Source organism: Oratosquilla oratoria, chromosome 33, assembly GCF_046742065.1.
Source record: "Oratosquilla oratoria isolate Oo_2021 chromosome 33, ASM4674206v1, whole genome shotgun sequence".
In the NCBI taxonomy this organism is placed as follows: domain Eukaryota; kingdom Metazoa; phylum Arthropoda; class Malacostraca; order Stomatopoda; family Squillidae; genus Oratosquilla; species Oratosquilla oratoria.
The window spans coordinates 43,511,126-43,536,463 of record NC_134809.1 but is presented as its reverse complement, the minus strand read 5'-3'; the positions used below and the strand labels follow the sequence as shown (position 1 = coordinate 43,536,463).

General features: G+C 39.2%; 1 protein-coding gene across 10 annotated transcripts in view; it reads left to right on the top strand.

Moving 5' to 3' along the window:
• LOC143017865 (uncharacterized) overlaps nt 1-25,338 on the top strand; it is a 466,837-nt gene that overhangs the window by 248,569 nt on the left and 192,930 nt on the right. For all 10 annotated transcript variants that reach the window (XM_076172851.1, XM_076172852.1, XM_076172856.1 and 7 more), the window contains 2 exons: nt 18,545-18,578; nt 19,329-19,396. In XM_076172851.1, coding sequence (XP_076028966.1) covers nt 18,545-18,578; nt 19,329-19,396 — 102 coding nt within the window. The remainder of the gene's footprint in view (nt 1-18,544; nt 18,579-19,328; nt 19,397-25,338) is intronic.

The window sequence follows — 25,338 nt, the reverse complement described above, 5'->3', positions numbered from 1 at the left end:
TTGATTGTAGATATCACTGATGACTTCATCCCCTTTTGCTGAATCCGCTTCTCAGCCCATGGCTTCACAAGTTGACTAGCCAGCGAGTGCATGAAAATACGTTTCACTTTGTCACCACCTTTCAGCCTAGCTAGAACAAAAGCATTGACAACAGCTATGTTGATGAACCCATAAAAAAGACAAAGGCTCCATCTCTGGGTCTTTCGGCTACAGGAGTACCTGCCACACATGTCCAATACATCAACTCCTCCTTTAGTTTTATTATAAAAATGTATTATTTCGGGCTTGTTCTTTTTCCCTAGGCCTAGCTGAGGAGTGTTGTGCTTTGATGACAATAACAACACTATTTTACTTGAACTTGGTTTGTATGAAACCATAGTCAGGTTCTGTTTGAACACAAAGGTGCTGCTCCCCACGGGGCTCTTGAGCTTCACATCAGTCATAGGAGCAGGCACATACCCTTTGTGCCGTAGTGTCCCGACCATGGTTGTCCTTCTCGCGAAGAGTTGATTTGCCAGTGACATGGACGAGAACCAGTTGTCGACAGTAACATTTGTTACTGTCAAGATATGGTTCACACAGCTTCATTGTGTAATATTCCCCTACTTTACCAGGGGCTATGGGTTCCACTCTGTGTTTACCTAAGTCCAACATTCCATTTAGCATGTAACTGTTGGAGTTGTCACATACCATAATGATTTTCAGTCCATATTTTTTTTGTTTTTTTACCCATGTAGAACTTGAAGGGGCAGCGTCCACAAAAACCCAACATCTGCTCGTCCACTGTCAGATCTGCCAGGTACATAGTTTTCTTTACAATTTCTTATAAATAGTTCCCACATGTCCCTGAATGGTGCCATCTTGTCAGTCTTTCTGCGTTCCTCTCGTGTGGTGAGGTCATCGAAATGTAGGGCCCGTAAAAGGAAAGATAATCTGGACTCGCTTAGCCCAGCACAGTACAACAGTGGGCAATGAAGTGGATCGAACATTTCCTTTGCAGTTCTTCTGTTGTCTTGTTTGCTTCCACTCTCTATAAGTGCCCACGAGGGCTAATATTTACTCTGGGCATGTGTGGGAGCATGAGCCCTTAGGCTGATCAGCATACTTAGGTGCCATGCGGTCGATCATCAGATTGGTATAAGTTACGATCATTTGCAGCATACCATCAGTGAGAAACAGTAAAAAAAAATCCCTGGCAGATTCAGCATCCTTTGACGTATCTGTTATTCCTTTTGTGTATTGTCTAGCTGGATGTTTAGCTGTGATCTTTTGTGGATAAGGTTTACTACACCATAAAGTTTTATCTGAACTGCGTAGCTGGGTACCAGATAAGTTGAACAGGTGCTGGCTAGCATCACCAGTACTGGTGGAAGGGGTGACAGGGGACGGTGTTGGTTGTGAGGCTTGAACTGAAGACGATGGTGTTGGTGGTTGTGGTGGGCTGTGAGAAGGGGTTGGTACAACTGTGTCTGGTGAAATAGGGGAGGGCGAGTCACATTCACTGTCACTTCCTGGAATATAACCAGGGCTAGATTCATCACTGGGCTCCTCAGTAACCCAAATACGAATTTTTTTGGGTTGTGGGGTCAACGTATATAGTGCACGTCTCACAGTTCGTGATGTTGAGGGGACCGGAGAGATTGAAGGGTCCACTAGCGCCTCCACCACTACCTCAGGTGGCTCCCGACCCTTGTGCGATGTTACTATATGACTTAGACTACTACTATGGTCTTCTACACATTCTATTATTGCCTCTGATGGTCCAGGACACACAGGAGATAACAGAATAATGGTAGCTGATGCTGCTATGTCCTCTGTGATGGGGCCGACTTGTGACCCTCCAGCAGCATCCTCCTGTACCGTCCCAATGGTCATGTTGAAATCACTGGCTGACCCCAACGTATTGTCCAAGTCACGCTGGAACTCATCCGAGTTTACCAGCGTCACTAATTGATCTTCAGTGTAAAAGCAGCTTCGTTTCATGGCTAATCAGGTCTACCTAGCAGGAAACCGAAAAAAAAGACATACATAGCACTTCCTTTGTGCAGTGTGGGTCATATTTACAACCTACGTATCCATTTATGGCTAAAACACATCTCAAAGCTTCTCCTGAGTCGTCATGTAGACACACATTATACCATATGTTTATCTTTCTTTTTTCAATAAAATCACCTATTATACTCGACCTGTGCCATATGGAATCACTAAAACTTACCTGGAGCTTGTATACAAAGGCGCGTGTATCCACAGTCCCTTCTAGGTCAGTGCTGACGATATAAACAATAAAAGTTGCCAATTAGACATTTATGTGAAAACCATACAGCTTGAAACATATGACTGCGTACTGTGTGATTCCAAATGGCACAGGTCGAGTAATATAGGGTTAAACTCAATGAAAGTAGCCTTTGACTACATGGATGAAGAAATGGTAAAGAAAATACTAGTTACATTGATAAGACCAAAATTGGTATACACAGCATCACTATGGACACCTAGTACCAGAAAGAACATAAAGAAATAGAAAGAATTCAAAGAGCAACTACAAAGATGGCACCAACACTTTGCAATTTGACATACGAACAAAGATTGGATAAACCAAATTTACCAACCCTGGAACAAAGAAGAGAAAGAGGTGATTTGATAACCATTTACAAAATTATGAAAGGGATGGAAATTCTTGATAGGGATGAGCTACTAAAATGGGACAGAAGAAATACAAGAGGACACGAGAAGAAACTTAAGACAGACAGTTACAGAGGAGATCTGAAAAAGAATAGCTTCCCACACAGAATGATAGATATCTGGAACAGACTGAAAGAGAAAACAGTGAGTGCTAAAACTATACATGACTTTAAGAAAAAACTGGATGCGGAAAGATACAATATCGGGTCACTACGAGCATAGCTCTCTTCCCGCAAAATACAACTAGGTAAGTACAAGGACTATCCACTGTCTGCCACATGTGAGCATACCAACATGCTCATACATGCAAATGAGGGTAGATCTTCCATATGAATCTGAATCTATGTATGCCTACATAGCTACATAAACACATCCCTGTATAATAATATCACCTTTTGTAACAGTATATTAAATGGATGTATATATATGTTTCTGTAATATATGTATTTAGTATACATATCTGTAGGACCCAAAAATCATAATTGTACATATACCTACCATATTTTCCGGCGTATAGTGCGCGACTTTTTTCCGTTGGAAGGGCCTAAAAATAGGGGGTGCGCATTATCCGGTGGTGCGCATTATCTACAGCCTACGATAAAAATTCTGCGGCTGTATGTGTAATTTTTTTCACAACGTGACGATGTTGGCCATCACAAAGTCGGGACGGCACACTTCTCCGTAACGTTCCGTGAGAACAAGAAGAACAGCCATGGTGACATAAAAGAATATGCCAGCATGGGCTATATAAATATTTGGTATAGGTAGGTATCTATCAAATCTTATTTTTCATGTTTAAATAGGCCTAAACACCATGAAACATTATCAATATTCATGATATTTGCCCATGTTCACAGCATCCTAGTTTGAATTTTTATGTTTGCTTTGTTGCTTCACTTTAGGTATGGTACAAATTCCGTTGCGGCCGTTCATAAACTCGTGTCAAACACCTAACTACAACACCCTCTTTCTGGAGTTATAACTAACGTCACCTCGATGAGAGACTGTCCTATTTCAACACTGTCATTGCAGGTTCAAAGCTAAAATGAAACAGTCTGTAGTTTGTTTCAGTATTAAATAAAAAATGGTAAAGACGAATTATTTCCTCAAGATATGATATGAACATTTTCTGTAAAAATCCCGAAATTTTTCTGTATATTTTACTTTCAATAAACTTTTTTTAGATCATATTTCCTACAAACTATTTAAGCTACAAAGTAATAAGGGACCAACGCACAACATGAGTCATATACCGGTACATGTAGTTCCGACTTTTTCTTAGTTGTGTCCTGATTGATGCCTAAACTGACACTTAATTTAGTGACAAATCAACAGATTTCCCAGCGGTGGCTCTAGAGCCATTGAAAAATACTTCTCCATATAACCTCGTTCACATGATACTAAGTAATTTCGCCGTTATTTCATCGGTTTATTTTTACTAACATTAATTAACGTAGTCTATGCAAATATTTGGGATTCGTAAAACAGCACTGGTACCAACATCATGAACATTGGCCGTTTTAACTCACCCGGAATATGCTAGATCAGGGCCGAGATTGACAGTTCTATTGCCAATCTAGCCTACACTAAACACCCTCTTGCGAGAGTTTGTTAAAAGTAAACGTCACTTCAGTAAAGACACTTATGTGGTAAGTGCCAAACACGCAGTATTTTTGGTAGGAGTTTATTGCGGAGAAGGGGAATTGATGTTGTTGTCGGATGTTTCCCAGTATAGTGTTGTGTATCGTATACGTGTTGTGTGTAGATCAGGACTGTTAACAATGCCGCACACTCCGATTATTTCATGCGCACTTTGAATTTCGTAAATGCGTAGTTCCATGCGCGTGACGAGTCACATTTTATGAATACGCATAGGCACTTAACCACGTAATGTGTATGACCCTAAATCACTTAGGTATGGAGCACTGGGTATTAGGGTCACTTGGGCACTCTCACTCCGGGGTCACCAAACTCTTACGAATTCTGTCGACTCGTAACCAAACTTTAGAGCAAGAGTGAAGGTCGTGAGGGAGATAGGGTGGAGGTGGTGTATGGCAGTCACCGGATGCGAGGTCTTGGAAATTGACAGACTGCATTTCCTTGATAAGACGAAGGATGGTTGTGTCATCCGAGGAGGGGGTGTGTTCCTGAGTAATGGCAACAGAAGGGCATAACATAAGTTTGGTGACCCCGGAGTGACAGTGCCCAAGTGACCCTAATACCCAGTGCTCCATACCTAAGTGATTTAGGGTCATACACATTACGTGGTTAAGTGCCTATGCGTATTCATAAACTGTGACTCGTCACGTGCATGGAACTACGCATTTACGAAATTCAAAGTGCGCATGAAATAATCGGAGTGTGCGGCATTGTTAACAGTCCTGATCCAAACGCAACACGTATACGATACACAACACGTATACTGAGAAACATCCGACAACAACAACATGAATTCCCCTTCTCCGCAATAAACTCTTACCAAAAATACTGCGTGTTTGGCACTTACCACACTTATGAACCGAAACATAGTTTGTTGCTGCATGACGATAAAAACTTGTACACGGTGATAAAAACTTGTAAGATGAATTATTCCCTCAGGATAGTAAATTACAAATTTTCTGTAAAAATCCGACAAATTTTCATGTACATTTTGTATTCAATAAACTTTTCATGGCTCGAATTTCCCACAAAACAATGGACCAACGCAAGCAGGAGTCGCATACATGCAGTTCACGAGCTTTAGCCACCAGTGACTTTTCCTGGCATGCGCGTTATACGTCGGTGCGCGCTATCTGTGTACTGAGATAACGAAGTGCATGGGTGCGCATTATAACCCGATGTGCATTTTAAGCCGGAAAATACGGTACTAATGTAATCAAATGAATTAGAATAGAGTAGAACAGAAACTGGTGGAACAAGGTATTGGCTGCATGTTATTGTGAGGTTTAAAGCTGCTCAGTAGCATGCAGCTGATACTTTAGGATCTATATGGGGTGCCCCTATAGACCAGAGCCACCCATAATTTTGTCTCTATTAGAAGAAATATCTATTCATAGAGAAATGATGCTACTTTATTATACTGCAACTGTCCCTTTATTATGCTGATCCCCTACTCTTAATACTGTCCTGTACCACTTCTCTGAATATTCATTTCCTTTCTTGCTGAACCCTGTTGTAATGGAGAAAGAATACTGCCATTGGGTGTTCCCACTCGATTTGTAAAAGGTGACAAAAAAGGGGTGGGGATAGGACTAGGCATCCTATTTTCTGTAGCCTCAAAAGGGACATTCCTAAAACAAGCAAAGGCATAAAAGGGTCTGGGAGTTTTCCAACCAGAACCCTAAGGTTTGGGTCTTTTAATGTGCGTGGATGTGGTACAGATGAGAATAAAAGGGAAGAGATAGGCAGTATGTTTGTGAGAAGAAAGATGTTGGCATAGAGTGAAACTTAAGTTGAAAGGGAGGGGTGAATTTGAGAATGGGAGTGTAGTTGGAAGGGAGTCAGGAGTGAAGAGAGGACAAGTGAGAAAAGGGGTGGCTATACTAGTGAGTGAAGAGATAAGTAAACATGTGGTGGAGTGCAAGGAGGTTTCTTCAAAGTTAATGTGGATGAAGGTGAAACTGGGAAGGGAGATGTGGGTTTTTGTAAGTGCAAAAGGGCCTGGTAGTGAGAAGAGTGTAGAGGAAAGGGAGGCTTTTTGGATAGATTTAAATGAATTGCAAAAACAGACCTGAAATATCTGATCATAACTTCCGCCATTTCTGTGTCATCTGTATATTCTTTATCTCCTTCATGCAGTTTCACTATTTCATGTTTATCCTTTAGTTTTTCATTTATATATCTGTAAAAGAGTTTAGGTTGATCCTTACGTATGTCTGTAATATTTTTTTCATAATTTCTTTTTTCTTTCCTGCATATGTTCACATATTCATTCCTAAGATTTTTATATATGTTTGTCATTTGGATGTTTTTTTTTTTCTTCTTTTCCATCTTTTCCAGGCTTTGTCTCTTCTGTCTCTAGCCTCACTACACCTTTTGTTATACCAACACTTTATGTAAGTCTCTATTTGTTTCTTCTTTGATATTGGTCAATTCCTTCCTTGTACTTTTCTTTGAATATGTTCCATTTGTCTTCCATCTTTGTTTCCTCTTTAGAGAATTTATCCCAGTTTGTATTTACCTAGTTGTATTTTACAGGAATGGAGCTATGCTCGTGGTGACCCGTCTTTGTATCTCTCAGCATCAAGTGTTCTCTTAAAATCTTGAATAGTGTTTGCACACAGTGTTTCTTTGTCCAGTTTGTTCCAAGTATCTATTACTCTGTGTGGGAAGCTATTTTTTTTTCAAATCTCTTCTGTAATTATCTTTTTTTAGTTGTTTTTTTTGTGCCCTCTTGTTTTTCCATTGTCCCATTTCAATAAGTCATTCTTATCAAAGATTTCCATTCCCTTCATAATTCTATAGATATTAAGTCTCCTCTTTTCCTTCTTTGTTGCAGAGTAGGTAATTCTAATTTGGACAGTCTTTGTTCATATGTCATTTTGGAAAGAGTTGGTGCCAGTTTTGTTGTTGCTTTTTATATTCTTTTTGGTACTGGGTGTCCATAGTGTTGCTGCGTACTCAAGTTTTATCCGGTGTCATGTCTTTGCTGATCATCACTCCAAGGTCTTTTTCAGTTTACTTTTTTTTACCTCTTTTTCACCAGTTTTATAACCTCTCAATATTTTGTTTTTACTTTTTTTTAAATTCCATTATACTATGTTTCTTGATATTGAATATAACTTCCCACTTTTGAGTCCATTTCCAGATCTTGTCCAAGTCTTGTCGTAATGAGTTGCAATTCTCCTCCGTTTTTACTTTGTTTAGTATTTTTGCATCGTCTGCAAAGAAATTCATATAACACTCTTCTCCTACGTATATGTCTTTTATGTATATTGCAAACATGATCAGAGCCAGTACTGATCCCTGCAGGACACCACTTATCATTTCTTCCCAATTTGAGAACTTGTCTCTAATTACTATTCTCATTTTCCTCCCAGTCAGGAAGTCTATCATCCATTCCAATAATTTTCCTCTGGTGCCACCTATTGACTCTATCTTCCTTATTAGTTTATTGTGTGGTACCTTATCAAATGCCTTTTGTAGGTCCAGAAAGGCACAGTCTGCCCAACCATCTCTTGTATTATGTCTATTAACCACTTCCATACGGTGACGCCTACGTAGGCGGCATGAGGAGGAAGTGGGTACTCGATGATGGCGACGTCGGCATCTTGATTATATTTATTGTAGTCATGCCTATGTAATCTCCATTTTCTCTAAACTGGCTTCACTAATTTTCTATGGTTATCAAAATACACAGGTGAAAGAGAACGAACGATTGAGCACTGAATTTATTTTTTATAATGCGATTATGACGCAACATCGCACATCGGGCAGCTAATGCTGCCAGACGTGCGATTTGCCTTGGAGTGAAGAGGTTAATCTTGAGTAGAAGCAGATTAAGTTTGTTGTACATGATCTTCCTTGTCTGAATCCAAATTGATTTGGATTCAGTATAGTTTTTTCTTCCAAATGTTTAACCCATCTATTTTTGACGACTTTTTTGCAAATTTTTGCTACTGTGCTTGTCAGGAAGACCAGTCTGTAATTTGATGGGTCTTCCTTGTTTCCTCTCTTATAAATTGGTACAAAGTTTGCCTTCTTCCAGTCCTGTGGCACCTTTCCTTCTTGAAGTGAGGATTTGATTATATTGTATATTTTGTCTGTTAATTCCTCCATGCATTCTTTCAGTATCCAATTTACAATTCTATCTGGACCATGTGATTTTCTGATGTCAAGGGTTTTGATTTGGTTGCTGATTTCCTTTTGTGTTACAATTATTTCTTTCATTGAGGGAGATCTCTCTATTTCCTCACAGTTAGGTGAGTTTTCTATTGTGAATACTGATTTGAAATGGTTGTTCATAATTTCAGCCATTTCCAGTTCTTCTGTATATTCATGTTTACCTTGTCGTAGCTTTTCTATTTCTTGTTTGTTCTTCAGTTTGCCATTTACATACCTGTAAATTAGTTTGTGTTCTTCCTTGCATTTTTTGTTGTGGTACGTATTTATTTATTCCCTCATTGTAAAATTCTTTTAGTATATTCCATTTCTCTTTCATCCCTGTTTCTTCATTTAGGAATTTTTTCCAGTTCACATTGCAAAAGAATTTTTTTTTTTTTTAGTTTCTCAAAATTTGTTTTGTTGTACATTAGTCTTCCTATTCTATGTTTATAATTTCTGCTTTGATCCATTTGCTCTTTCAGCTCAAATTCTATCAGTACATGGTCATTCTTTCCTATCGGAGTTTTGTAATAAATTTGATCAACAATTTCAGGCTCTGTCGTAAGTATTAAGTCCAGCCATGATGGTTCTTCACTACCTCTGTATCTGGTATTTTCCCTTATCCACTGAGTCATTGTGTATTCAATGGTCATGTCGAGCAGGACGTTGCCCCAGAGTTCCTCTCCACCCTTCACTGTCATTTCCTCCGAACATATTTCTTTTGAATTAAAGTCACCCATAATTACTATATTTTCTTTGTCCTTCAGTATATTAGTTAATTTGTATTTTGTATCTTCTAATATTTTGGAATGATCACTTTCTGTCCAGGACTTTGTTTTGGGGGGCACATGGACCACTACAAATTTCTGCTCTTCATATGTTTGTTTTCAACTTGTATAATAATTGATTCTACATTACTTTTTCCTTCAGTTAATTTTGTTACATTTAAATCTATATTAGTCAAGATTAATACTCCGCCACCCTTTTTATCCTTATCCTTTCTGTTCTTTGTCCAGCAGTTGTATAAACCTTATCCCACAGTGTTGGGTGGTGGAGTACACTTTAATTTAGTTTCCACTATTCCCATTATGTCTGGTTCTCTAAGGCCAGGTAATCATTTAATTAATTCATTCCTGAAGTTATTCCATCTATATTGGTATAAGCTATTTTTAATATCCTTTCTCCTTATCTTTTTCTGTCTTTGTTTCCTTTTTCCTTGTATACCGTTTTTTCAGCCTCGGGTCCACCACTCTCCAAAAAAATTGTTTTTTTTTTCAGTTTCAATTTTCTTTTTGTTTATTTCATTCGCTTCATTTCTAAGTTCTTTTTCTTTTTCTTTTTCACTCATTTCCTTTTTTATCAATATATTTTTGTACTGGTTACTATTTGCTAATTTTGTTCTGTATAGTACTTCCTCTGCAATTGTTTGAGATCTAAGCTTTACTTTCAGTGGCCTGTATTGTTTTTCTCTAGAATATCTGCCTATTCTATAGGTCGCTTCGGTTTCCCTATCCAAGCCTTGTCCTTCCGCTTGTAATTCTTTCTGAATTTCCTTAGCAATCTCTTTCTCTTCATTTTCCCTCTGAAATCTAGGTACATCATACTTCTCTTTAATGCCATAGATTACAATGCATCTTTTTTATCTACTGTGTCCCTAACTAAGTTGCCTTTCTCTTTAATTACTTGGATCACCATTTCCTTGGTATTTTCCTTGATCTGTTGCTCAATTATTTCTTTAAGGGATTTTTTTTTACATTCCTGTTCAACTCTCCGCTGTTTCTTTATTTCCTGTAAGTCATTTTCTTTGATTTTTTCTTCCACCTTTTCAATCACTTCTTGCATTTGATCTTTTATCTCCTTTTTTAATGCCTCATTCCTATTTATGTCTTCACTTTTTAACCTTTCATTTTCTGCCTTTAATTGATTTAATTCCTTTTTTAAGTCATCTGTCTCCCTATTATTCTCCTCATTGGCTTTCCTTAGCATAAATACTTCTTTGTACATTGTTTTTACTCAGTTTTGAGCTCTATTAAATCATCCAAAATGTCATCAATATCTCTATTTCTCGTTATATTTCTATACCTGGGGTCTCTATCCATTTCTAATCCTCTATGCTTAATATTTCCTTCCCATTCAAACCCCCCAAAAAAAAACTTTCAAACCTTTAGTATTCCCTTGGTGTCTAAGAGAGACACATCTTCTTTCAAACGACACTAAATGAAGTTTCAATTTTTCTTCCTTCTAAGCATCTCTTCGCTGGTTCTTTGCCTCTCGGAGTTTCTTCGCTTCTTTCCATTTTTTTTTTTTTTAAGAAAGAATAATGAAAAAAAAATAAAATAAAATGGAGATACAAAGACATTTACATTTTGGTCCCAATGAGCTTTTGCTTTCACTACACTGTATGTACAAACAACCAGGTCCACTTTCAAATCTTTCATTCGTGAATTGCTACCTAGCAGTTCAGAGCGTTTGTTCTGGCATGTATTTACCTAGTTGTATTTACCTAGTTGTATTTTGCGGGAAGGGGAGCTATGCTCGTGTTGTCCCGCCATTGTATCTCGCAGTGTCTAGTTTGTTTTTAAACTCATGAATGGTTTTTGCGCATACTATTTCATTATCCAGTTTGTTCCAAGTGTCCAAAACTCTATGTGGAAAACTGTTTTTCTTCAGTTCTCTTCTATAGCTATGTTTTTTGATTTTCATACCATGTCCTCTTGTGTTTCTTTTGTCCCAGTTAAGTAAGTTCTCTCTATCAAGTATCTCTGTGCCTCTCTCTCTTCTTTGCTCCAGTGTCGGTAATTCCAGTTTAGCCAATCTCTCCTCGTATGATAGGTTTGCAAGTGCAGGTGCCATTTTTATAGCTGCTCTTTGGATTCTTTCTATTTTCTTTATATTCTTTTTGGTACTGGGGGACCACAATGTCGCCGCATACTCTAGTCTAGGCCTTATCATTGTAACCAATATTTTTTTTATCATGTCTTCGTCCAAGTATGTAAATGCCACTTTTATTGATCTTAGCAAGTTGTAAGTCTCCCCGACAATTTTGTTAATCTGTATATCATAGGACAAGTCGTTCGTGATAATTACACCCAAATCTTTTTCGGATCCTACTTTCTTTACTTCCTTGGTTCCAATTGTATATTTTCCTGATATTCTATTTTTGCTTTTTCCAAACTCCATTATGCTACACTTCTTAGTATTAAAGTCCACTTCCCATTTCTGACTCCAGTTCCATACCCTATTTAGGTCTTCTTGCAGTGCTTCACAGTCCTCATCAGTTTCTACTTTCCTTAACAGTTTGGCGTCATCAGCAAAGAAGCTCATGTAGCAGTTCACGTCCTCGTCCATGTCATTCATATAGATAGCAAACATTATTGGTGCCAGTACAGATCCTTGCGGTACTCCACTGATCACCTCTTTCCAATCTGAATATTTTTCTCTGAGCACTACTCTCATCTTTCTACCAGTCAGAAAGTCCTCTATCCATTTTAGTAGGTTTCCTTGTATTCCTCCTATGTGTTCCAGTTTTTTTAGTAATTTTCTGTGTGGTACTTTGTCAAAGGCTTTTTGCAAGTCTAGGAATGCAGAATCAGCCCATCCATTTCTTTCTTTTACTATGTCTATTAGTCTTGAGTAAAAGCATATTAAGTTTGTGGTGCATGATCTTCCTTGTCTGAACCCGAATTGTCTTGGGTTTAATATGTCATTGTCTTCCAGATGTTTTACCCGTCTATTCTTGATTATTTTCTCACAAATTTTGGCTATAGTGCTTGTTAGTGATACTGGCCTATAGTTGGTCGGTTCTTCCTTGTTTCCTCCTTTATATATTGGTACAATGTTAGCGTTTTTCCAGTCCTTGGGTAGCTTTTCTTCTTTGAGTGAGCTGTTTATTAAGATGTGTATTTTGTCTGTTAGTTCTTCTTTGCACTCCTTTAGAATCCAATTTGCAATACCATCCGGGCCATGTGATTTTCTGACGTCCAGTCTTGATAGATGTTCTGATATTTCTTTTAGTGATGTTGTAAACTCACTCATGTGGGGAGATTGCTTGTTATTATCTATGTCCCAATTTTGTATTTTCTCTCTGGTGAAGACAGATTTAAAGTGATTGTTCATGACTTCGGCCATCTCTAAATCTTCTGTGTATTCTATATTTCCTTGGCATAGTTTCACCATTTCCTGTTTGGTTTTAAGTTTGCCATTCACATACCGATAGAATAGCTTGGGTTGATCTTTGCATTTGTCTATAATATCCTTCTCATGGTTCCTTTTTTCCTCTCTTCTCACATTAACATACTCATTTCTATAGTTTATATAAATTTGCCATTTGCTTTGTTTTTTGTCTTTTCTCCACTTTTTCCAAGCTTTGTCCCATCTGTCTTTTGCCTCACTGCATCTTTTGTTGAACCAACATTTAATGTACTCACTCTCTCGCTTTTGTCTTGGTACATGCCTGTTTACCCCTTCATTGAAATTATCCATCAATATATTCCATTTCTCTTCCACTGTTGTCTCTTCCCTATAAAAATTTTCCCAGTTTGCATTCTGGAAGAATGTCTTTAGTTTTGCAAAGTCTGTTTTGTTGTACATCAATCTTCCTTTCCTATGCTTTTTGTTCCTCTCCATGTCTATTTCTTCCTTTAGTACAGTTTCGATGAGTACATGGTCACTCTTTCCAATTGGTGTCTCGTACTGGACTTTATCCACTATTTCAGGTTCTGTTGTAAATATTAGATCTAGTTTCGATGGCTCTTCATTGTTTCTGTACCTTGTGTTTTCACGGACCCATTGGGTCATTGTGTATTCCATGGTCATGTCTATCAGTACATTGCCCCACGAGTCATCTCCTCCTTGCACTGTCATGCTGTCCCAACAAATTTCTTTGCAATTGAAATCCCCCATAATTACCAGATTACCCTTACCCATTAGTATCTCATTTAGTGATTTTCTTGTCCTGCTTTGACCGTGTCTACTTTGTGTGTTTGAGATGAAATGCCTGAGAAGTAGAGTAGGAGTTACTAGGGGGAGAGTAGATGTGAAAAGAGAGTTGGGAAATAGGGTTGATGAAAGAATATTGGGATGGTTTGGACATATGGAAAAAATGATTGGAAAAAGATTAGTAAAAGAGGTGTGGAAGGCAGAGGTGGAAGGAGTGAACATGAGAGGGTGACCAAGGATGAGATGGATGGATGGGGTTAAAGGGGCATTGGGAAAGAGGGGAATGTCTGTTGAGGAAAGAAGGGAGAAGACAGAAGATAAGGGTGAGTGGAGAATGTGTTTGGATGATGCTGTGATGCATGGAAAGGAGTGGGTGAAAGATGGGGGAGGTGAAGGAGTATGTGTGAATATTTTGATGCAGCCTGAAGGGATTTCTCCCTGTCTTCTCTTTTTCCACATGAGGGGATGGAGAGTGGGGTGGTTGCCGATTAATGAAGTAGCCTTGCTGTGGATGTGCTGTGTCTTGCTACATTGCTTCTGACCCAGGGCAGTGGACAAGATGCAGGGATGACCTTTCATCCAGGAGGAGCCAAGAAAAAAAGGAGGGAGGGGTGGTGAATGGAAGTGGAGTATGTGGGGATGAAATGTGTGGGAGTGGAATTATGCCTTTGATTTTGGCTATATCCCTTGTAAGGGGGAAAACCATTGGTATATGTATGTAGTAATAGTGTATTTTATAACAAAATTTCTAGTCTATTAGAATATAATAATATACATACATATACCCAGGGCTTTTTCCCTCTTACAAGGGTGATAGCCACAGTCAAAGACATAAATCCATTCCCACCCATTTAATCTCCACATACTTCATTTCCATTCACCATCCCTCCCTTTATTTTTCCTTGGCTTTTCCTACCATATGTAAGTGAATCTGTAAATCCATTTGAAGTAAAAGACGTTATTATGGTATACTTGACATCATGTTAGTTGTTGTAAAATAACCGATGCCTAAATGATGTTTGATGTGTATTATAGTATGTAGTGTACAGTATTTGAATGGAAAGTGGTCGGAACCCTTGGTTCTGACCACCTTCCAATCATCATCACCACCAAAACAAGATGCACCGTAGTTGGCCACAGACACACATACACCAATTACAAGAGAGCTAACTGGGAAGCTTTTACTGAAGAGACAGAACAACATTTTGAAACACTTAACAGTACACCAATCACAAACATAATGCTGTGCACACTTTTAATACAATCATACAAAACGCAGACAAGAGATACATCCCTAGAGGCAACAGAAAATCACACAACCCCAATTTCACACCAGAAATCCAAGGCCTCATCAGACAATGAGACACTCTTAAACACAATACCCCCACACCTATCCCTCAAAATATAGCAGACCAAATACAAACACTAAACCCTGTGATTGCCAATAAAATACACAAAAAAAAACACAAAATTGACAAAACTTGATCAATACACTTGATCACAAAACAAACACCAGCAAATTGTACGAAACACTCAACAGCATTACACTATCCAACAGTAACACAACACGCTCTCACGCAGCAGTAATCACAACAACAGACAATCTACCCTCAAACAGTCAACAAGCAAACACACTCATAAATCATTTTGCATAGACAAGCCATCTCACTTCTCACCCTGACGACCGACGCACTATTCGACGTAAGAAAGACTTTCCCACAGACTCAGACTATACACCCTTCATAGACCGTCAGACAAAACACATAAAACATAATCTCAAGCACTCATCTGCCTGTGGCCCTGATAACATAAGTAACATCCACCTAAAACACATTGGACCACAAGGTATACACGCACTCACAAACATTGCAAACTACAGCTATTCACACAACACTATACCCGACATCTGGAAGCATGGTAAAATAATCACCATTCCAAAACTGAACAAAGACCCAACATCGCACCGCCCAATCACACTTTTCTGCACCCCCTCTAAAGTCATTGAATGCCTAATACTTAAACTTGTCACACCACATATTCCCCTTGCTGACTCACAACACAGTTTTAGGCCACTACACTCCACAAACACTCTTCTGATAAACCTCACACAAAGAATTTTAGATGGCATCAATTCAGATAGGCCCCACCACAGAACACTTCTTATAACATTAGACATTAGTAAAGCTTTTGATGCTATCCCCCGCCACAACCTAACAAATAAAATATATAACACAGACATGCACAATAACACCAAAAGATGGCTGGCCAATTATCTAGCAGGTAGGAATGCTTATGTGTCATATAATGGCCAATCATCACATATCAGAAACATTAAGAATGGAGTACCACAGTGCTCTGTTCTATCCCCCACGCTCTTCAACCTATACATGCATGACTTACCCACACCAGACACCTCAGAAATACAAATCTCTTCCTACGCAGACGACATAACAATCACATGCACACATCGTAACACAGACAAAGCTGCAGAAATAATCCAGCCATACCTTGATACACTCAACACATGGTTCATCACAGACTCAAAATAGCTCCAACCAAATCTACAGCAACACTTCTCACCAACTGGACAAAAGAACACAAATACACACCTCATCTCTACATCAACAACACTCTAATACCACACACAAACACACCAAAAAGTCTTGGTGTAACATATGATACATCCATGTCTTTCAAACATCACATCACAAACATAAAAAACAAATGCACACCTAGACTTAACGCACTTAAATCAATCACTGGAACAACATTTGGACAAAACAAGCTAATACAACAATATACAAACAATGCATATGCTCAGTGATGAATTATGCGAGTCCTGGATGGTCTCCTAATCTCAGTGAGACACACCACAACACCCTTCAAATCATACAAAACAAAGCCCTAAAAACAATTACAGGCTGCACAAATACAACACCTAGAGACCATTTACACCATGAAACAAAAGTCCTCAAAGTTAAGGACAACCTCGACATGAGAGGCACACAAACATTTGCCGCAGCCACCACAAACACATCACACCCGCTACACTACATAGCAGAACACCCACACACACCAAGAAACATTAAAACAATACCCAAAGACCTGTATCACACACAGATACTCTCTTCTCTTCTTCCACAACCACCAAATACCAGCCTCTGGAAATATATTCATAATCATATCACTCACCGCTCCATTAACACACTGAAAGACAACACACTGCAGCATGCCAGACCCCCTGATATCCACCCTTCTGAATCCTCTCTCCCATGAAAGGACAGAGTCCACCTGGCTAGACTGCAGTGTGGCCACCACCCAGCACTTCTAAGCTACCAGAAGAGGCTGGATGATCGCATTGTGAACAGCTGCCCAGGATGTAACACTTCACCCCATACTATACAACACATAATGGAAGACTGCATTATACACAATCATGCACGCAAACAACACAACATACACTATATAAAGGATTTGTGGGAAACCCCAGTGTCGGCTGTGGCATTCCTTGAGGAGACGAGACTGCTCGGACAGACAGTCTAGGGAACGACAACAACAACAACAACAGGATAAATTCTAAAGAATCTAGGCTGCTTAATTGCTGTGTAAAAAGGGTCACTGAATGAAATATCGTTAAAATGCTTTTGAAACACAAGAAAAAGCCGTGCTCCTTTAAGAGAACATTAAAAGTTAATTTTTCAAACTTCATTTTACTTAAGTTATGCTTGAAAATTTAATTTTGTTTTGTTAATATGTAAAAAGTTTTTCTGTTATATATTAACAAAAGAAAATTAAACTTTCATGCATATCTTAAATATAATGGAGATTGAAAAGTAAGCTTTTTGTGTTCCTTTAAAAGAGCATTATTTGCTAATGGGTTTAGAGGCCACTGGGGAAACTACAGCTGACCCAACCTACAAAACCTTGTGTTAGCCTTATACAGGAAGTATAACTCAAAACTTTCTTTTTAATTTAAAATCGTGGGGGGTCGTCTTGTACACTGAGTTGTCCTATAAGCCATGATATACAGTACTTTGTTCTTGGGTGTCTTCCTTTCCCTTCGTCTGCAAATGCTCCATAACAGCCATAATACATTTTTTCACATTTTTTCATTATTTGTATTCTTGTTGAATTGTAGACTTTTTCACCGGCCTCTTCTATATATTTACATGTATACAGGATACAAATACATCTTTTTATGCATACATCCATGAGTCCACTGAAGAAGGCCCAAGTTGCCAAAATGTCTATCTATATACCAAGGGTTCATCTTTACAAGGCATGTAGCCAAGTCAAAAGGTAAGTACCTACTCCCGCCAATTTTACTCCCACTCATTCTACTCCCATCCATTTCACTCCCACCCATTCCACTCCCATCCACTGCTCTTTCTTTCCTCTCACCTTAGTTCCTCATAGATGATGGGTCATCCCTGTATCCTGCCCACTGCCCTAGGTCAGAAACAATGCTGTGAGACACAGCATATTTACAGCAAGGTTGCTTCACTTCGTCAGTGCCCCCCTTCTCCATCCCCTCATGCAGAAAAAGAGAAGACAGAGAGAAATCCCTTTGGGCTGTATCAAAATATCATACGTAACCACTCCCTACACCCCCCATCCTCCACCATTTCCCTTTCTTCCATCATAGTATCATCTGTACACAGCCATTCTTCATTCACCCCTATCTCCTTCCTTCTCCTTTCTTTGCTCAACAAACATTCCCCTCCTGCTCATTGCCCCTTTCACCCCATCCATCCATCTCATCCTCAGTTGTTCCCTCAAATCCACACCATCCACCCTGACTTCCATACCTCATTTACTAATCTTTCTTTACTCATTCTTTCCATGTGTCCAAACCATCCCAATACTCTTTCATCAGCCCTATCTGCCATCTCCCTTCCCACTCCTGCATCATTGCTCACTCTATCCAATCTATTAATTCCTACTATATTTCCCAGACATTTCATTCCTCAAACATTCCATTAAATCTGAAAAACATTATATTGAGGTCCATTTAAATTGAGGCTTGAATGTGCTTTGAAAGGGGTTAAGGAAGGTTGCTGTAGAATGCCTTCCATTGAATGTTTTTTCTTTCTTTTTTCAGAAAAGTGGTCCATTTGTACCACCCCCAAACTTTGGTAAGTACATTAAGTAACATTATTGTGCAACTCATATTTTTCCCTTGCAGTGCACATTATTAGGAAAACTGATAGTAAAGAGTTGGCTTTTGATTTTCCCCCTGGAGCAAAACAAAGGTTATAGTTGTCATTCTGAAAGGTTCAGCACCATTCAGTACAAGGTCTTCCCCTTTATTAAATAAAACTGTCTAGTATTAGTCTGAATAGAATATAAGAACTGTATCATTATAGGGAGGGATTTAACTATTCTGTGAAATTGTAACAGAACTGAAGGCTATAAGATCAGTCAATTTTTCATTGCTTTATGTTTCATTGGCTGCAAAGCAGCAGCCCCACTACAGTCCTACTTCAATAGTCCTTAGGTCCTTCCAGAAATTTCTAGGGAGAAACATTGGTTGCTAGTTGTATGTGTGATTGTGTCTGAGATTGTATATATGTGGTCTGGTAGTAGAAGGATGGGTATAGCTACTGATTGTCAGCTCTATGTACAAAAGTTAAAGACAAAATATGAGATACCTTAGAGCCAGCCTGCATTGCATCTGTGGGTGGAGATGAGAATGTTAATGGTGTTTAGAAACATGTGGCAGCAAAATAATCGTCCATGACATACATCTCATGTCATCCCTATCATTGTTCCCTGATTGATTAATGCATGCATTTGGTAAAACCAAAGATTATTGATATTGGAAAGAAAAGTGGTGTAGATATATATATATTTTTTTTCATTAAGACAATTTTTTCCATTAACAGGTGCTACAGAGAGTGTCAGATCTCCTAGACCACCTGTTCCTCATCAGTTAACTAAACCTAAGCCAACGGTTAGTAGACATATCTGCACTAGTTTTCCATTAGCATGTACATGTATAAGCCAAAAAACCCTTTCCTCTTTAGAAGGAGATGGCAAAGTCAAGGAGCACACCCACCCTATGCCCATGCCCCCTATGCAACACCCATTTGCCGTCCCTGTCATCGTAGCTCCTTGTGGATGAAGGGTCATCCCTGAACCCTGCCCTTTCCTCAGGTCAACAGCAGTGCAGCAAGCCACAGCACCTCTTTTACTGTATAATTTAGATAAATGTTTTTAATGTTGTTGTCATTCCCTAGATTGTCTGTGAGGAATGCTATGGCTGGAAGAGGGTTTTGCCACAAATCCCTTATAGAGTGTATATTGTGTTGTTGGCATGCATGATTGTGTACAATGCAGTCTTCCATAATGTATTGTATAGTATGGAGTGAAGTGTTGCATCCTTCTCTATTATCTGCAATCATCCAGCCCTTTCTTGTAGATTAGAAGGGCTGGATGGTGGCCACACTGCAGTCTGGCCAGTTGGACTATGTCCTCTTGGGGAAAAGTGAATGCAGAGGGATGGATATGAAGGGGTCTGGCATGAAGCAATGTTTTGTCTTTCAGTTTGTTGATGGAGCAGTGTGTAATATGATTATGGATGTGCTTCCAGAGGCTGGTGTCTTGTGGTTGTGGGGGACGATAAGAGAGTATTTGTGTGATATAGGTATTTGGGTGTTGTTTTGATCTTTCTTGGTGTGAATTTACCTAGTTGTATTTTATGGAAAGAGAGCAATGCCTGTAGTGACCCACTTTTATATCTTTCTGCATCCAGTTTGCTCTTAAATCTTGTAAAGTTTTAGCACTCACTGTTTGGGAGTGGATGGTGGGAGGAGATTGTAAAGGGCTGAATGTGCTGACAGCACTGTGTGGGATGGAGACATGAAGTGTGGGAAAGGAGTTCAGATATATTTACCTAGTTATATGTACCTAGTATCTTATGGGAAGGGGAACTAAGCTCATGGTGTCCCATCTCTGCATCTCACCATATCTAATTTGCTCTTAAATTCTTGTATTGTTTTTGCACACACTATTGTTACATCTAGTATGTTCCATACATCCACCACTCTGTTTGGAAAGCTGTTCTTTTTCAGGTCTCTTCTATAACTGTCCTTTTTGTGCTTCCTTCTATTTCCTTTTGTGTTTCTCTTATCCCAGGTCAGTAAGTCTTCTCTTTCAAAAACTTTTGTATCTCTCATAATTCTGTAGATGGTCAACAAGTCTCCTCTTTCTCCTCTTTGTTCCAGAGTCAGTAATTCTAGTTTTGACAATCTTTCTTCATATGACAGTTTTGATAGTGCTGGGCCCATCTTTGTAGTTGCTCTCTGGATCCTCTCAATCTTCCTTATATTCATTTTAGCACTGGGCATAGTGTTGCTGCACACTCCAGTTTTGGCCTTATCGATGTGACTAATATTTTCTTTACCATTTCTTCATCCAAGTGAGTAAATGCCACTTATATTGATTTTAACAAGTTTTAGGTTTGTTTCACCAATATTTTTATTTATATGTTTATCAGGGAACATATCCTTTGTGCTGATTCACAGGTCTTTTTCAGATCCCACTTTCTTTACTTCCTTTTCACCAATTTTATATCTTCCTGATATCCTTTTTTTTTTTTTTTTTTTTACTTTTTCAGAATTCCATTATGCTACATTTCTTAATGTTGAATTTCATTTCCCACTTCTGACTCCATTCCCAGACCCTGTTCAGATCTCTCTGCAGTGAGTCACAGTCTGTTTCAGTACTCCCTTTCTTTAAAATTTTGCATCATCTGCAAAGAAGCTCATGTAACATTCCACACCCTCATCCATGTCATTCACATAAATAGCAAACATAATTGGAGCCAATACTGATCCTTGTGGAACTCCACTAATTACCTCTTCCCAAGTAGAACTCTTATCTCTGAGCACTACACTCATTTTTCATCCACTCAAAAAGTCCTCCATTCATTTTAGTAGTTTACCGTGTATTTCTCCTATAGTTTCCAGTTTTCTTAATAATTTTTTGTGAGGGACTTTATCAAAAGTTTTTTTGTAGATCTAGGAAATCATACTCAGCCCATCTGTCCCTCTCTTGTATAATATGTATTAGTCTTGAGTAAAAACAGATCATATTTGTGGTACATGATCTTCCCTATCTAAATCCAAATTGTCTCTGATTTAATATATTGTTCTCCCCCAGATGATTTATCCATCTACTTTTTATAACTTGTTCACAACTTTTGGCTACTGTGCTTATAAGGGAAACTGGTCTGTAATTTGTTGGGTGTTCCTTATTTTCTCCTTTGTAAATTGGTATAATATCAGTTTTTTTCCAGTCCTCTGGTGTTTTTACTTCTTTGAGTGAGCAACTTATTATTTTACATATTTTGTCTGTTATTTCTACTTTGCATTTGTACAAGGGGTGAAAGTGGCAGTAGACTGGAAGTGAACATTAAGGGAGAGCGACTGGAGGAAGTGGATAGTTTTAGATACTTGGGTGCAAGTGTAGCAGGAAAAGGTGGAGTGAAGGTGGAGGTAGAATGTAGATTGAGAGAAGCGAGTAAATGCCTTGGTGGTTTAAAGAATGTAATGAGAAATAGACATTTGGGAATGGATGCGAAGAGGAGACTGTATGAAGGAGTGATTGTGCCAACAGCACTGTATGGGGCAGAAACGTGGAACATAAGAGAAGAAGAGAGAAGGAGTTTGAATGTGTTTGAGATGAGGTGTCTGAGAAGTATGGTGGGGGTTACTAGGCTAGATAGAGTGAGAAATGAGGAGGTGAGGAAGAGAACAGGGGTGAAAAAGGATTTGGGAGAGAGGGTTGATGAAAGAATATTAGGATGGTTTGGACACATGGAAAGAATGAGTGAAGAAAGACTAGTAAAAGAGGTATGGAAGGCAGATGTGGAGGGAGTGAACATGAGGGGACATCCTAGGATGAGGTGGATGGATGGGGTGAAGGGGGCTTTGGGGAAGAGGGGAATGTCTGTTGAGGAAGGAAGGGAGAGGACGGAAGACAGAGGTGAGTGGAGAATGGTTGTATATGGATGATGTTGTGACTGCATGAGGAGGAATGGGGGTGGGGGTGGGGGGGGTAGTATGTGTGAGTAAATTTTGACGCAGCCCGAAGGGATTTCTCCCCGTCCTCTCCTTATATGCAAAGGGGGACGGAGAGGGGGAGTCGCCGATTAAATGAAGCGGCCTTGCTGTGGATGTACTGTGTCTTGCGACACTGCTTCTGACCCAGGGCGGTGGGCAGGGTTCAGGGATGACCCGTCATCCAGGAGGTGCTCAGATGAGAGGAAGGGTGGGAGGAGTGTGGAGTGTATTTAGGGATGAAATGGGTGGGAGTGTTTTTATGCCTTTCCCTTTTTGGCTACCTCCCTTGGAAGGGGGAAAAAGCCTTGGTATATGTATGTATGTATGTATGCATTCCTTTAATATCCTGTTTGCTATTCCATCCAGGGAGTGCAATTTCCTGACATCAAGGCTAATCATTTCTTTACGTATTACTATTATTTCCCTCATGGGGGCAGGGGTGGGGGGATTTCACATCTCTCCCTTCATCCCGATATTGTACATTTTCTCTAGTGAAAACCAGCTTGAAGTGTTTGCTTATGACTTCAGCCATTTCTGTATCTTCTGTGCATTCCATATTCCCTTGGCATAGTTTCACCATTTCCTGTTTGTTTTTTAGTTTACCATTTACATATCTTTCGAATAGTTTTGGCTGATCCTTACATTTTTCTATTATGTCTTTTTCATAGTTTTTTTTTTTCTTCCCTGCATATTTTTACATATTCATCTTTTCCAAGTTTTATCTCTTCTATGTTTCACTTCATTGCACCTTCTATTAAATCAGAATTTAATGTACACTATTTACTGTTTTTGCTATAGGACACATGTGTCTACTTTTTTTATAGATTTTCATCAGAATCATCCATTTTTCTTCCACTTGCGTTTCTTGTAGAATTTTTCTGAGCTCACTTAAAAATAATTCCTAAGTTTCTCAAAGTCCATTTGACTATACATCAGTCTTCCTTTTCTTTGTTTCTCATTTCTCTTTATATATATTTCCTCCTTTAGATTTAACTCAAGTAGTATATGGTCACTCTTTGCAATTTGTGTAAATAGTAAATCTAGTCTTGATGGTTCTTCATTATTTCTAAATCTAGTGTTTTCTTTTACCCATTGTGTCATTGTATGTTCTATAGTCATGTCGAGTAATACATTTCCCCATTGATCCTCTCCACCTTTCACTGTCATCTCTTCCCAACATATTTCTTTGCAATTAAAATCTCCCCTATGTACTGTGTTACTTCCATCCATCAGCATCTTGTTTAATGAACGTCTTGTATCATCTAACATTTTAGAATAATATCTCACCCAGACACCATTTTTAGGGGGCACATAAATCACTGCAAACTTTCTGCAAAAGGTAAAGGAGGCAAAGAGGAGAGCAGATGTGAAATGGGGTAGGAGTATGACAGAAAATTTTGAAAGTAATAAAAAGATGTTTTGGAAAGAAATTAAGAGAGGAAGAGGAGGCGAATCAAGTAGAGAAGAAAAGGTAAAAGGTACAGATGGAGAGTTGATAATGGAAGAGATGGCAGTGAGGGGAAGATGGGCAGAATATTTTAGGGAGTTGCTAAATGTGAAGGAGGATAGGGAAGGAAAGATAGCTGCAGTGGGAAATACGAAGAAAATGAGAGTGATGAGTGAGGAGAACGGAGGAGAAATAAGGAAGGATGAGGTGAAGGCAGTTGTAAAGATGATGAAAGCAGGTAAGGCACCTGGTCTGGATGGATGTCATGCAGAATGTCTGAAAAAGGGAGGTTCAGTGATGGTGGACTGGGTGGTGAGATTATTTAATGTTTGCTGGAGAGAGGGTAAAGTACCGGAGGACTGGAGTAGTGCCTGTATAGTTCCTCTTTACAAGGGAAAAGGGGAGAAGTGTGAATGTAGTAATTTCAGAGGGATTAGCCTGTTGAGTGTAGTAGGGAAGGCTTATGGGAGAATCTTAATTGAGAGGATTAGGAGAGGAACAGAAGGAGTAATTGGTGAGGAACAGTGTGGATTTAGGATGGGTAGAGGTTGTGTAGATCAGATCTTTGTGGTAAGACAGATATGTGAGAAAGCTATAGGAAAGGGGAAGGATATTTTTTGGGCTTTTATGGATCTGGAAAAGGCTTATGATAGGGTAGACAGAAAGGCACTGTGGGAGGTTATGCAGATTTATGGGATAGGAGGAAAGCTTTTGGGAGCTGTCAAGAGTTTTTATGTGAGTAGTAGAGCATGTGTTAGGATTGGAAACGGAGAGAGTGAGTGGTTTGAAGTAAAGGTGGGACTTCGTCAAGGATGCGTTATGTCGCCCTGGCTGTTCAACTTATACATGGATGGGGTGGTGCGAGAGGTGAATGCTAGGGTAGTGAGTCAGGGATTGGAGATGGTTAAAGAAAATGGAGAAAAGTGGGAGGTGAGCCAGCTGTTGTTTGCGGACGACACTGCGCTTGTGGCAGGGTCAGAGGAGGGATTGAGGAAGCTGGTGGCAGAGTTTGGGAGAGTATGTGATAGAAGAAAGCTAAAGATAAATGTGGGTAAAAGTAAGGTGATGAGATGTACAAGGGGTGAAAGTGGCAGTAGACTGGAAGTGAACATTAAGGGAGAGCGACTGGAGGAAGTGGATAGTTTTAGATACTTGGGTGCAAGTGTAGCAGGAAAAGGTGGAGTGAAGGTGGAGGTAGAATGTAGATTGAGAGAAGCGAGTAAATGCCTTGGTGGTTTAAAGAGTGTAATGAGAAATAGACATTTGGGAATGGATGCGAAGAGGAGACTGTATGAAGGAGTGATTGTGCCAACAGCACTGTATGGGGCAGAAACGTGGAACATAAGAGAAGAAGAGAGAAGGAGTTTGAATGTGTTTGAGATG